The sequence below is a fragment of the Ornithorhynchus anatinus genome, chromosome 5 (assembly GCF_004115215.2).
Source record: "Ornithorhynchus anatinus isolate Pmale09 chromosome 5, mOrnAna1.pri.v4, whole genome shotgun sequence".
Classification (NCBI taxonomy): domain Eukaryota; kingdom Metazoa; phylum Chordata; class Mammalia; order Monotremata; family Ornithorhynchidae; genus Ornithorhynchus; species Ornithorhynchus anatinus.
The window spans coordinates 75,810,255-75,825,294 of NC_041732.1; the positions used below are offsets into that span (position 1 = coordinate 75,810,255).

A 15,040-nucleotide genomic window follows, 5' to 3' on the forward strand; every position below is an offset into this window, starting at 1 on the left:
CTTCTACCTCACCTCACTTCTCTCCTTCTACAACCCAGCCCGCATACTTCACTCCTCTAGTGCTAACCTTCTCACTGTGCCTCGATCTTGCATGTATCTCTGCCGACCTCTAGCCCACGTCCTGCCTCTGGCCTGGAACACCCTCCCTCCTCAAATCTGCCAGACAAATTACTCGCCCCCTTTCAAAGCCTTATTGAAGGCACATCTCCTTCAGGAGGCCTTCCCAGACTAAGCCCCACTTTTCCTCATCTCCCACTCCCTTCTGTGTCACCCTAACTTACTCCCTTTGCTCTTTCTCCCCTCCCAGCCCCATAGCACTTATGTATATATCTGTAATTTTATTTGTTTGTATTCACGTCTGTCTCCCCACCTCTAGACTGTGAGGTCATTGTTTGTAGGGAATGTCACTGTTTATTCTTGTACTGTACTTTCCCAAGAGTTTAGTATAGTGGTCTGCACACAGTAAGGGCTTAATAAATATTACCGAATGACTGAATGAATGGTAGAGTTTCAGAGGAGTGCTGAAGATGGGCATAAATAAATAAATGTCTAGGTGCAAGAGGTGACAGAAGGATTGATAAGATTCAGGGGACTGATAATTGGCCAGGAATCCTTAATGGGAGAGGTGGGATTTTGGAAATATCTTCTAAACTGTAAAGTTGTGGGCAGGGAACTTGTCTACCAGAAGCAGCATGGCCCAGTGGCAAGAGCACGGGCTTGGGAGTCAGCGGACACAGGTTCTAATCCCGGCTCTGCCACTTGTCTGCTGTGTGTCCTTGGTCAAGTCACTTCACTTCTCTGGACCTTAGTTTCCTCCTCTGCAAAATGGGAATTAAGACTGTGAGCCCCACATGGGACAACCTGATGACCTTGTTTCTCCCCCAGTTCATTCATTCATTCAATAGTATTTATTGAGCGCTTACTATGTGCAGAGCACTGTACTAAGTGCTTGCAATGTACAATTCTTAGAACAGTGCTTGGCACACAGTAAGCGCTTAACAAAATACCATAATTAATTACCAACTCTCTTGTATGTAGTCTCCCAAGCACTTAGCTCAGTGCTCTCCACCCAGGAAAAGCTCAGTAAATACCAGGGGTTGATTGGCAGTGGGGAAGGTTGAGGTCTGATCTGGAGATCTGTGGAAGGGAAAGGCATTCCAGGCTCTGGGGACAACATGAGCTTGGGGTCAGAGTTGGGTAAGATGAGAGTGGGGTACAGCCAGGAAGTGGGCTTGGGAGGGGCAAAGAATGAGAGCAGGGGAAGAATGGGTGAGGCGAGCCGATAGGTAAGGTAGAGGATCTTGAAACCAATGTAAAGAGTCACTGCTTGAAGTGGAGGGAGATGGACAGCCATTGGAAGGTTTTGATGAGAGGGGAGCTGTGTTCTGAACATAGTTTCAATAAAATGATCTGGGCATCAGTACGGAGTATGGACTGTTGGGGAGAGGCTGGAGGCAGGGAGACTAGTGAGAAAGTGGACCAAAGAGTTCATTTGTGCTATGATGAGAGCTTGGACCAGGGAAGTGGCTGTATGGGTAAAGCGGAAGGAGTGGATTCAAGAGATGTTTCTGAGGAAAAATCATCAGGTTTTAGCAGTATATTGGATGTGAGTTCAGCGTGACAGGGAGCTGTGGATGATACCAAAGTGGAGGGATTGGGTCACGGGGGTGGGGGGTGGCGATGAGAAGTTGAGGTTTAGACATACTGAGCTTGAGGTGTCCCTGGGCCATCCAAATAGAGATGTTCTGGAGGCCAGAAGGGGTATGGGCTTGGAAAGCTGTGGAGAGGCCAGGTAAGAGAGGCAGATTTGTCAGTCACCCAAACAGAGATGGTAGCCAAAGCCATGGGAGTAGATGAATTCCCAAGAGAGGAAGTGTAAAGGGAGAAGAGCAAGGGATCAGCACAGAAGCTACCTGACTCCCTCAGTTAGTGGCTGAGAGATGGAAGAAGAATCAGCCCCAAGTTAAGACAGTCACTAAAGGCAGAGTAAGAAAAGCACCAGAAGAGGAACTACAGCAAAGGAAATGGAGCAGTGGGCAGAGAGGTGGGAGTAGAACCAGAGAAGTCCCAAGTTGGCAAAACCAAGATTGTTACTGCATCCTAAGGAGAAAGAGGCAGTCCCTAATTTTGAAGATTGACAACGATGTTGAGGAGGATTAAACAGAGTCCAATGGACTTGGTTATGATGATGTAGCTTGTTACGGTCAGGGAACGTGTCTGGTAGTTCTGTTATATTGTACTCTCCCAAGTGCATAGTACAGTGCTCTGTACATAAATTCATTCAATAAATATGACTGATTGAATATTGGGCTTGGAGAGAAGGGGGGTGAAAACCTGACTGTAGTGGTCAAGAGAGAGCTGGTGGAGAAGACGTGAATGAAGGCAACAGGTTATATGATTCTCTCAGAGAGTTTGGATAAGAAAGGGAAGATGAAAAGGATTAGGTCAGTTGAGCCAGCTGTGGGATCTGGGAATGATTCTTTTTAGAATGAAGGAGACTTAAACATGTCTGAAGGAAGAGGGGAAGGAGCTATGAGAGAGAGGTTAAAGAGAGGTAGAGTAGGACAGTATGAAGAATTAAAGGGGATTGGGTTAAACTTCAGGCTGGTGAGCTCCTCTGGAGGGAAAGTTAAGAGAGAGGAGGAAGAAGAAGTGAGAGAAGGTTGTAGAATGATGAGGGGGGAAGACTGTGGGAAATTCTTCATGCCTGATGGCTTCTACTTTTCCGACAAAGTAGTTGGTAAGGCCGTCAGGGGTGAGGGAAGGCAGTGGTATGGACACTGGAGGTTTCAGGATGGAGTCACCCTGAGGTGGATGGGGTGGGGCAGTATGAGAGTCAATGAGGAAGGGGTAGAAGAGTTATTGTGTAGAACAGAGCTGAATTATACCAGGAGAGAATGAATTTCTAGTGGCTGAAGTTGACCGGATGTCCGTATTTCCACTAACTGCCTGGTTTTAAGATGGGAAGAATCACTTGATATTCACCCCTCCCTCAGAATTTATGGATATATCCATCATGTATTTATATCAATGTCTACCTCCCCCTCTAGGCTATAAGCTCCTACTGGGCGGGGAATCTGTCTCTCAACTCTGTTGTATTCTTCCAAGTGCTTAGTACAGTGCTCTGCACACAGTAAGCACTTAATAAATACCATTGATTGAAATAAAGAATTGTGCCATGGGGTGGAGGATTTAGGTTCTTCCTGGGAGAATTAGGGAGAGGGGAGAATTAGTAGTGTTGGATGATCCATCCTTAACCATGAAGGCGGATGACCAAGAAAGCGACCAGCACACACTTTTTCTAAGTGTCATGGTCCCGCTGTTGTATACCAGGTCCTGGGCTGGATGGACTAAAGGGGTGACCCGGAAAGGGAGCAAACTGTTCTTTTAAATGCCAAGACAGAGAGCTGGACACTCAGAGAGACGGAGGAGGGACTTGAGCAGGGCCCCGAGCTCAGACTAATACAAGAAACTGAGTAAAATGTGATCAAAGAATGGGGGTAAGATCATCTGGGGCCAGAGGCACGCGGGACTTAAGACTCCAAGACCCCAGGGGCTTGTTACTTAGAGCAGGGGTTGGGAACCTGGGACTCTCAAGCAACATCTGGTTCTTCACGATCACAGAGGTGACTCTCCAGCAGAGCCTCCCATCCCATGAACAGACGCCGCACCATGAGGGCAACCCTTAAATCTCCTTCAAGGCTCTCTGGACAGGAAGTAGCATGCCCGTCCCCCCTTCCTCCCCTCCTTACCCCCACTGCCCCTTTGAGTTATAAAGGGGCTGAGGAGGGAATCGATATTCCAATCCTCTTTTTGGCCTGTGCCATAAAGATGCGGCCCCGGCCCGAGGAAGAGTGGGGTTCTCCGTCCCTACTGGACAGTGGAGCCAGCTGGAATTGCCTTTGTCTTCTGCCCCGCTCTCTGCCCCCAGCTCACCTCCTCCTGCTCCCATCCTAGCCCCTGGGCAAGTAGTGGCAGTCCCAAGGCTGGCCAGGCAAGGGTTATGCTCAATGCCCCCATGGACACTGGGCACTATCTATAAAGGTGGTGGCAGTTGTGAATGGCACGCTGGGCATGGAAGTGCAGGGCAAGGGCTCTGGACAGGGGGCACGGACAGCCCTGGCCTGGACTTTGTGGGATCCATGTATCCTGGAGGAAGAGATTCCCCGTCAAAGTGAGCCAGGAGAGCCAAAGCCATGATGATGATAGCCCAGGAGGAGGAGGAGGGGGTGAGTGAGACTTGACCACAGTGGAGACAGAGCTTTGCTATCTGGGCACCCAATCCTCTTCACCCCCCCAAAACAGGAATATGTATGTTCTCGCACTCTTTCTTTAACCCCCACCCCTTTCTTTCCCTACCTCCTCCCCTCATCCTCACACTTCTTTCTGCATTCTATGATTGGCTCTTTGCATACCAACTTCTCAAAAGTTTCATTTAATATAGCTCTTCCACACGAAAAGGTTGTAGACCCCATGAATTTGAGAGTAGGACACCGTGAAAATAACCCAGGGGTGCCCTAGGGATATGCCACACTCCCCTGCACCTGGCTGGAGACTGCTGTGCCATAGGCGGAGGAAGGACTCAAATGATTCCTTTCCACAAGTATTGCCCACAGGGCCACACTTAGCTAGTCCACTGGGACAGCTCCAAACCAGTCCTTCAGTTCACACCTCATCCATCCCCTCCCGAGTCCGCCAGAAGACAGATCTGTAGGATGGATCAAACCTTAATTCCCAGTCTAAGAGCCCAAGAGCACCCAGGATCACCCAAGGGCAAGGTTTTCTGTTGGGTGAGGGACATGATTCTTTATTCCTTTTGCGGTTTTGTTGTCTTTCTACTGAGACCCTGAGTTCTGAGCTTGGCCTCAGTGCCTTGGGGTTGTCCCACAAGGATAGGAGTCGATGGCCCTGGACAGTTGTCCCTGATTTGAGCCCTTATAGAGGTTCTTTGCCCTACAGTGCCCCAACTCCCCCTGTTGGGGGGAATCAGAGGAGGGCACACACTAGTAGAAAACATCCCTATTAGAGGGAAAGAGATGTGCCCTTACCCTACGCTGGGCCCGGGCGCTACACGGCAGCAGTCCGTCTCCTGCGTGGCCGCAATAACTGTGTCGGGGCCAGCCGGGGCACCAACAATCCTCCAAGAGGCGAGCTGGGGATCCGGCCAGCCGGTTCTCCGACCTCACCAGCAGCCCCTGCTTCAGACGGAGGGAGCGGGAAATGCAGAGGCAGGCTGCTCACTCCTCTGCAGCTCTGGGGGTGCGTGACTGCGTCCAGGGGCAGCAGCGACCAGGTCGGTGGGCTCGTTGGCTTCGGGGAAGGTGCCGGATGTGGCTTCGAGCCACCTCCTCGATGAAGCCGGAGCTTTGGGGCCAGCAAGCCCAGCCACACCACAGAGGCACGGGCCTATCACGACGTGGGGAGACGAGCGGGTGCGGCCAAGTCCCCGCTGCCCAGAGGGAGCTGTTATCACGGTGGGGGTGGGGAGACCCCAGCACCATGTAGGACACCCTCCCTCCCCCGTCTCATCGCCACGGCTCCATTCCCAGGGGATGAGGAATCCCCAAATAACCACAGATCCTCTTTAAAGCACCCGCCACCTCTCCCCCAACACTTCCGGACTGACACCTCCATGATACGCCCAGCCCCAGCCAGCCCGAGTGAACCCTGTTCTCCCATCTAAACAGTTCTGCCAAATTCCCCACTGTGCGACCCCAGCCAACCCCTGCCGGTGGAGACTCGGGCAGCCCCCGTCAATGAGTTCTGCAGATCATCCAAATCTCCCACTTTAGCCAAAACAGTCAACCGTCTTCCCTTCAACCACAGCCACCAACAAAGAACAATACCGCCATGTTTTCCCGTCTCTTTCTGCCCCAGTTCACCCTCTGGTAATCGACTTAATAAGCAGAGAAAGGGTGGCTAGTTGGAAGAGTCGCAATGCAACTGGATTATCTGCAATCAGGATAATCCACCTCTTAAGAATCAACGGCAACTTCTGAAAAACGGGAATTGGGTGGAGCAGGGTCCTGCAGGCTCTGACGCCATAGCCCAGGGCTGAGCGGTCACTTTTTCTGAGTCCAAAACCAGCATCATCTCTACGTCAACCAGGTGGGAGGTGGGATGGCAAAAAGCGGGAAGTAGCCACCTGCAGGGTCCAGTTTGACAGAAATCCTTGCGTTCCCCGATGCCAAAAAAAAGCCCGAGGAAGACGGTTTCAATTCTTGTCACGCATCCCGGGGTGGGGGACGGGGTAAGCCCTTTGTAAAAGGACTGCAGACCCCGAGGCAGGGACCTCTGCCCGCAGAGACCTACCTGCTCATTCACCTGGCACCCAGCTAGGTTCTGCTCGTCACAGGAACAGGCTACTCGGATGTATTTGAGCCAGTTTCCGGTTCCGGCCTGGTTTGTGTCCACGCAAAACTTCTCGGTCCCCAGCTGGTCGGTGATCTGAAGGAGAGGGAGGAAAAGGACAGAGATCAGTCCACATCTTCCTCGGGGGAGAAAACGCTGGAGGATTGACACATCTGGGCAGGCACAGCACCTCGAAAACTTCCAGCATATGGCCAGGGCCCACGCAGGAAGTTGAGCATCGGCAAGACCGAGCTGAAGAGCCGCCGGAGGGATGGTATGAGGGAGCTGGAGCCAGCCAGTTGAGATGTCCCCATTCACATATTACAGAAAACTCTGGCCCTCCAAAGGTGGGAAACATTTTCAAGTCTTTCCACTGAGACCCGATCGCAGCTCGGGCTAGGGTGATAAAATTAATCACCAGTTTTGATGAAAGTCGCAAGTGAAACTGCTGAAAGCAGCAAGAGACTGGAGCCCTGGTTTTCGAAAACAGCATCCAGCTCAGAGAGATGGCACCCAGAGGTGACAGCGAGTGCCCGGAGGCAAGGATGCTGAGAGAACGAAGTGCAGGGGGCGCCTGGCTGACAGGTTATGAGTGTGTGTGTGTGTGTGCGTGTGTGTGTGTGTGTGTGTGTGTTTCAGTGAAGCTTTTGAGTTTGTAGCTTTGTTTTCTTAAAACAGGAAAACAGCACTTCTACACCACAGCAGCAAGCAAGTACCCTGAATTTCACACTACGTTGCATATTATCTCAGAGAGTGCTGCCTCTTCTTCGCAGAGTCATTTGGGAAGGTGAGCTTCCTGAAAACCCACTGTCCTGGGAAGCAGTCCCAGGGAGGTCACATTTGATTCTGTTGGATTCAAGGAGGTTCATTTTACTCATTCAGAATTCCCAGAACTCCAGACCTCTCTGTCACAGGAACACATCCCATCTTGGGCTAAATCTCCCCTCTCTTCACCCTCACGTGTCTATTACCCCAGGCTGAGAAAATGATTTCCACAGTAAGACCGAATAGAGCTGCAGGGGATCCGGGGCAGGGCAACCAAGATAATCATGGGGGCAGGGGCAGGGGAAGCTTCCCTAAGAGGAGAGACTAAAAGGTACAGGACTCTTCCATTCAGAGAGACATGAGCTGAGATGGGCAGGACCAGGCTTTCAGATTCATGAAGTGTGTGGACAGAGTGTACACAAACTTGTTGTTTCCCTCAATCTCATACCATCAAGAGGAGGGGTACCCAATGGAGGCCGAAAAGAGCAGGTTCAAAACGTACAAAAGGCAAAACTTTCTCTACCCAGTGGAGAGTAGGGAGAGGGAGCACATGACATTTTTTTCCCACGGGTCAATTGCAATAGGGATTTGGAAAGAATCACTCTGTGTGTGTGTGTGTGTGTGTGTGAGTGTGTTATGCTTGGTCACAGGAGGGAAAGTCGGGAATGGAGAGTGGAGAGTTAGCTTGTTGAATGGTGCACACTCAGTCATTGGCGGGAATCCCAGGAAGATGGATGGAGGATGGAGAAGGGAGAATTAGGGGTGGTGAATGGTCCATCCCTATACCCCTAAATCAGAATCCTGAGCAGGATGGACTATGTAAGGTATTGCTCTGGGACCTGAGGCCCTCTGTCTGAGAGACCTGCTGATTCGTGGAATGAAGAGGAAAGACAATGCTGACTCCACAAGGCTCCTCTCCTCTCCCTTTTATTTCCCCTTTGCAATAACCATCACCCAGCCCGCTTTGAAAACCTCAAACCCAAAGAGACTGGTAAATGGGTGTGAGTGACAGCAGAACAGTCTATGAGTCAGGGTGGGAATTCGTGTGGACAGGGCAGAGAGAAGCTGTCATTTCTCAGAGTCAGGTAGAGTCCTGCGGTCAACCGAGCCCACGGCCAAGAATTAGAGACCAAGCATGAGGTCAGGGACTGGCCACAGAAGAAGTCCTGAGGTCAGCAGACAGAATCCCAGACCTGTCTGATTTTCCTGTATCGACTTTAGTGCTCAGCCCAGGGCTTTGGCTTATAAGAAGAGTCTGAGACTGTGGCTTAGTGGAAAGAACATGAGCTTGGGAGTCAGAGGTCCTGGGTTCTAATCCTGGCTCTGTCACTTGTCAGCTGTGTGACTTTGGGCAAGTCACTTAACTTCTCTGTGCCCCATTTACCTCATCTGTAAAATGGGGATTAAGGCTGTGAGCTCTCTGTGGGACAACGTGATTACCTAGTAACTCCCCCAGTGCTTAGAACAGTGCTTGGCACATAGTAAGTGTTTAACAAATACTGTCATCATCATTATTATTATTATTATTGTTACCGAACTCTAGGGCTTGGTGGAACCTCAAGAGGTCATCTGATTTGAATCTCTTGACTCTGGACTGGGGAATTTTAAACCTTTGGATAGATGGTGGGTAGCAGGTAAGTGTGGGCCCTTTCAGTTCCAAAGCAGGCAGGATTTCGTGAGCCTGATCTGAAAGTGCTGGCTTAATAATTATAATTATAATTATGGTTTTTATTGAGAGCTTACTCTGTGCCAAGCACTGTACTAAGCCCTGGGGTGGGTATGAGATAATCAGATGAATACAGTTCCTGTTCCACATGGGGCTCACACTCTGAGAAACAAAATATGAAATTCCATTTTACAGATGAGGAAACTGAGGCATAGACAAGTTAAGTGACTTGCCCAAGGTCACACAGCAGGCTCATGGCAAAGCAGGGATTAGAATTCAGGTTCTTTGACTCCTAGGCTCATGTTCTTTCCACTAGGCCTCCCTGCTTCCCAAGAAGCAACCCTCAGAAGATCTCAGTAATACTGCCTTGGAGGAAGGAGCATAGCGGAGATTTTCTTCTTCCAATCAATTTTTCTTCTTTCAGGACACAGCCGTCCCCAGATCGTCTCAGCTCTTCAGCTCTTAAAATCTCCTGCTGCACTTTTGTACCGATCCATTTCCATACTCTTCTATTCTAGCACTTCTTCCTTCTATCTGTAAATTACTGTGTATTGAGCTACCCCATTAGCTTCCCCACTGTGGTTAGGGAGTCTGTCTCCTACATCTACTCTACTCTCTCAAGCACTTAATACAGTGCCTGGTACCCAGTAGACACTGCAAAAAGTCCACTGATTGATTTTTGTTACCATTTAACAAAATGATTGTAGTCAGAAGGATTTATGTTAGACTTCAGGAGGATTTCTTGAGAGGTTACTATTTCAGGAGAATGAGCCCAAGGAAAATTGCCCCTGTCACTTATTTCTGAGTATGTCCACGGCCAGGTCAGAGACACTGGGAGGCGATACCTCTAGACTGTAAGCTTGTAATGGGTAGGGTTATATTTCACTCTCCCAAGGGCTTAGTACAGAGCTCTGCACACAGTAAGCACTCAACAAATACGACAGACTTTGTAGCAGTCAGTCCTTCCAACTCCCACAGTCCCCTATGCCAGCTTCCCTGAGAAGGAGCATGGCCTAGTGGAAAGACCATAAGACTGGGAGTCAGGAGAGCTGGGTTCTAATTCTGGCTCCTCCAACTGCCTGCTGAGTGACCTTGGACAAGTCACTTCATTTCCTCTGTGCTCCAGTTTCTTCCTCTGTAAAATGGGGATTTAGTGCTGTTTGTCCCTCCCCCTTAGATTGTGTGTCTCATGTGAGACAGGGACGGATGTGCCTTACTGAAAGCACATCTCCTCCAAGAGGGCTTCCCTTACTAGGCCCTCCTTTCCTCTTCTATTCCCTTCTGCGTTGCCCTTGTACTTATATTTGCTCCCTTTATTCACCTCTCCCTCGGCCCCACAGCACTTTCATTCATTCATTCATTCAATCGTATTTATTGAGTGCTTACAGTGTGCAAAGTACTGTACTAAGCGCTTGGGGTCTGAGCTCTTTGTGGGCAGGTAATATCACTGTTTATTACTGTACTAGACTTTCCCAAGTGCTTAGTACAGTCTGCACACAGTAAGTGCTCAATAAATATGATTGAATGAATGAACGAGAGTCCAATATAACAGCAGACAGACACATTCCCTGCCCACAGTGGGCTCACAGTCTAGAGGGGGAGACAGACATTAAAATAAATAAATAGATAAATAAATAAATGAATTACAGATATATAAAGATTATATAAAGTCCTTAGTCTACAGTCCTTAGTCCTTATATACAAAGTCCATACATATATCCATAAATTATTTATTTATATCATTATCCACCTCCCTTCTAGACTGCAAGCTTATTTTGAACAGGGGACCTGACTACCAACTCTGTTATACTGTTAGGTCATACTTTCCCAAGCAATTAGTACAGTGGTCTTCACGCAGCAAGCACTCCATAAATACGATTGATTGATCGATTGATTGAATTCATCCCAGCGCTTGGCACAGATTAAGTGCTTAAAAAAAATCTCTTGATTATCATCATTATTATAACTGTGATATTTGTTAGGCACTTACTACACTAAATACTGGGGTAGGTACAGGACATTTAAGTAAGGCACATTCCTGTCCCATATGGGGCCCGCAGTCTAAATAGGAGGGAGAACAGGTATTGAATCTCCCTTTTGACAGATGAGGAAACTGAGGCTCAGAGAAACAAGGTTACACAGCAGGCAAGTGGCAGAGCTGGGATTAGAATACCATCACATTATCCTCTCTATGTGATAACGTTTTGGCTCCAGGGCATGGCTCAGTGGTCTTCAGCCTACCTCTCCGAAACAGGATGATATTTCTGAGGTTCTGCTTTCCCCAGCTGAAGAACCAAAACAGAAACTAAGAGCGTCTCTGACCCTTCCTGGGTGAGTCCAAGATGATCTCCTAGAGCTCTGGATTTACTGAATGCACACATCCTCTAAGACACCTTCCCCAACTGGGCTCTCATTTCCTCTTCTCCCACTCCCTTCTGCATCGCTCTTGCACTTGGATCTGCACCCTTTACTTAACCCTCCCTCAGCCCCACAGCACTTATGTACATATCCCTAATTTATCCATTTATATTAATGACTGCCTCCCCCTCTAGACTTATGGACAAGGAACGTGCCTACCAATTCTGTTATATTTTACTCTCCCAAATGCTTAGTACGGTGCTCTGCACACAGTAAGAGCTCAATAAATACGATTCATTGGACTTGGGCGTTTCAGAGCGACTCGGTCTGGCTCGTCATCTTGCCCACAGCCCTCTGACTTCCTCCTCAAAGATCCCTGTGACTATGAGGGCCCTTCGGGGCCCAAAGCCAAAGGTTCCTCGAAGTGTTCCGGTCTCCTGCCAGGTCTTTGCTGCCAGTGTGGGTCCAGTTCACACGCCGAACCAATCAAATCCAGACAGACTGGATCAGGGCTGGATGGTCGGCTTGACGCCGGAGGCGGGGGCGGTGGACGGCCTCTCCTCTGCCCATGTCCCCTGCGCCTCTCGAGGATCCTACCACACTCCAAGACCCCAAGATGCTCTCCCTGACCCGCAGTAAGTGGAGGGCGTGCCAGGAGGCCCACGATTTTGTGGGGAATTTCCATTCCAGCGATGTCTGAAAGCGGGCGAGTCGTCACTGGCTTGGACCTGCGCGGCTTGGGAAGGGGAGAGGTCTCGAGGTCTCCCCCCACCCAGCCTGGCCCGGTGGTAGCATGTGGCTAGCGTGGGTGGCAGGTAACACCTCACTCAGGTATGCCCTCCCCCGCCCCCCGCCTCACCCCTAGTATTGCCAGGATTGTACAGGAAACCAGGCGAGGGCCGAAACAGAAAGTACCAACGGAGAAAACCCCACGGTTAGTCACACCTTGGGGCCACGCGTGATGCAATCCCAGCCCCGCTGCCTTCCGCCTGCTCTCAGAGGGCAGGGCCCCCGTTCCCGGGGCCACCGGCCAGCCCACACCGGGTGAACTCTGCGGGCGACCCGGGGGCACCTGAAAACCACATCTCTGCTCCTTCTCTGCATCGCCTCTGTCTTAAGAAGTGGATCCCGAGGCGAACGGGGCTCTCTCTGCCTACCTCCTCACATAATAATTATGTGCCAAGCACTGTTCTCAGTACTGGAGTAGATACAAGTTAATCAGTTTGGACGCAGTCCCTGTCCCCACCTGGGGCTCGCAGTTATATCCCCATTTTACAGATCAGGTAACTGAGGCACAGAGAAGTGAAGCGACCTGCCCAAGGTCACACAGCAGACATGTGGCGGAGCTGAGATTAGAACCCCGGTATTTCTGACTCCAAGGCCCGTGCTCTCAAGGAGAGGGTGCCAGGAAGAGGTGATACGTAACCCAAACTGCTCGTTACCTGGTCAATTCCACATATCCGAATTCCTCACATATACGGAGGGAAGGGTGCTCCCTATGTTGGCAGGGGGAGGGTGGAGGAAGCTGGGTTTCCAGAAGCCTCGAGGTGGCAGTACAGTCTAGTGGAAAGAACCTGGCCAGGAGAGTGGGGGCGCTGGGTGTGAATCCCACTTGGACCACTTGCCCACTCTGTGACCTTGGGTAAGTCACTCAATCTCTCTAGACCTGTTTTCTCATATGTAAGATGAGGATGATGATCCCTGCCCCTCTCTTCCTCACAGGGAAGATATGAACAGAAAATTGATTTGAAAGGGCTCCAAAATTCAAGATATTATTATCCGCAGTCTCAGATACCCTCTAGTCTGTAAGGTCCTTGTGGGCAGGCACTATATCTATATTATACTCTCCCAAGTATTTAGTGCAGTGCTCTGCACACAGTAAGCACTCATTAAATACCACTGATTGACTGATTGATACTTTTTATGAGTTAGGAACAGCGCTCACCAGTTAAGAGCTGGTCCAGGCACTCTCCAGAATAGCCCTGAGACTTTACCTTCTAATGGTCAGTTCTTGAGCTAAGCTAACTGGTTCTCATGTGTCTCAGGTATCCCTCCTCCCACCTCCCCCCCCCCCCAATTCCCAGCTGAATCCTTCTGTGAAGGATGAGAACGGGGACTGAGGATCTCTGGGAAAGATAACCAGAACAGAAGGGTCACCTGCTGACCTTTCATTTCCTGATTCCCAGAGTCGTGCTCTTTATACTGGACCAGCAGCAGGACAACCAGATAATGATAATAATAATAACAATAATGAGAATAATCATGAATACAATGTATTGCACCAAGCTCTTGGGAAGTATATCAGACACACGATATGATCTCAGTCCACAAGGAGCTTATACTTTAATGGAGAAGATGGGCATAAAAATATTTACAAATTCAGAAATTAAGACAGAGAAATTGAGGCCAGGCCAGCTCTGGAGAGAAGCCAAAGACACCTGACTCCTCGAGGCTGAGGGAGGGTAAGACAGCGAGTTTGTCCGCTCTCATGTCAAACACACAGTCCACATGCAGCCGGGGTTCAGAGCATCGGATTCCCGTTCGAGTTCCTCTGCCTTAGCTGGCAGCCACTCTGAGAACCAGCTTCTCTGGGTTGAAGGAGGGACCTCTCTTCGAGGGCGACTGACTGACTGATTGACTGCTTGGGCAGAGCTCTGGGCCACAGTTAGTTCCAGGGGGCTCACTGATCAAGGAGGGGGGATCCCCCCACCCCTAATTTCCCCAGGCCCTCCTCCTTGCCTCTGCCATCCCTTCCCCATCTCGTAATTCACCGGCATCAGACGCGCTGAGTTGTGCAGCTAAAGTTATGGAAAAATTCTCCCAACCTTTACCATTTTTTTTGCACATCATTTGAGGTTTCCTGTTCTTCTAATTTGTGGGTTCTCCGCTGGGCTTTCCCATTCCAATGGGCAGAGTTGAGCGTCGGGGCCTGGGCGGAGGTGTGCTGAGCGGGCTGGGATCCTAGAGGATCTGTCGTCAGCTAGCCTAATGGGTTCCCTGCGTGGCCAGGGCGGCAGCGGGGGCGGCGGCCGGGGGAACTGGGGAGAGCGGGCCGGCCATCAAAGCCCCCGCGCGAGGGCTAAGGCTCCAGGGCCTCTCCCCAGAAGCCGGCCGATCGCACCATAAACCATCTCGTCCCCAGCTGGCGAGGTCGCCCTCTGACAGTTTGGCCGGCAAATGATTTTCCTTGGCAGGAGTGGAGTGAGATTTCCCCTCCCCATTCCCCCACTCCGGCTTCCCCCCCACTTTAATGACCCAAGAGCTGATTTAAAGCAATAAGCTGTTGCCATGAAGTTTTGTGTACTTTTTTCTTTCCCCCCGCCACCCCCAAATGGTTACAATTTACAGCTTTCACGAGTAGCTGGAACAGAAAGTCCATTCTTGAAATGGAGCCCATTTGTGGGGATGGGGCGGTTGGGGGGAGCCATCCGGAGAAACACCTCAGTCAACGTGCAGACACGGAGCCAGGATGGACCCATAAATTTAGCCTCCTGCCTCTAATTAAGTGGACTTCCTGGTGACCTGACAAAGAGTTAATGGGCAATGTGGCAGATGAAATGGGGTCACGCCATCACCAGCTGGATGGGGGTGGGAGGTGCAGAGGGTTTTGGGGAGAGAGGGAAAACTCTGAGATAGACAGCCCCACCTGTTTGGGTGAGGGGCTTGGTTCTTTTCAGCCTGCACCAGGGCCTTCCTGAACAAAAGACTGTCTCTCTCTCAGGGTGCAGGGCAATCTCATTATGGGCAGAGAATGAGTCTGTTTAGCACTGTATTGTGCTCTTCCAAGCACTTGATACAGTCCTCTGCACACAGTAAGTGCTCAATAAATACAACCGACTGACCGCCTGATAATCAGGAGGGCAGGGGATAGTGCATAAAGGCCAGTAAGTTAGGGGGAGC

At 50.2% G+C, this 15,040-nt stretch overlaps 1 protein-coding gene across 1 annotated transcript in view; it reads right to left on the reverse strand.

Moving 5' to 3' along the window:
- The window catches only part of PRDM16 (PR/SET domain 16), a 627,415-nt gene that overhangs the window by 73,948 nt on the left and 538,427 nt on the right, over positions 1 to 15,040 (reverse strand). Inside the window, 1 exon segment of the mRNA XM_029065169.2 lies at positions 6,313 to 6,447. Coding sequence (XP_028921002.1) covers positions 6,313 to 6,447 — 135 coding nt within the window.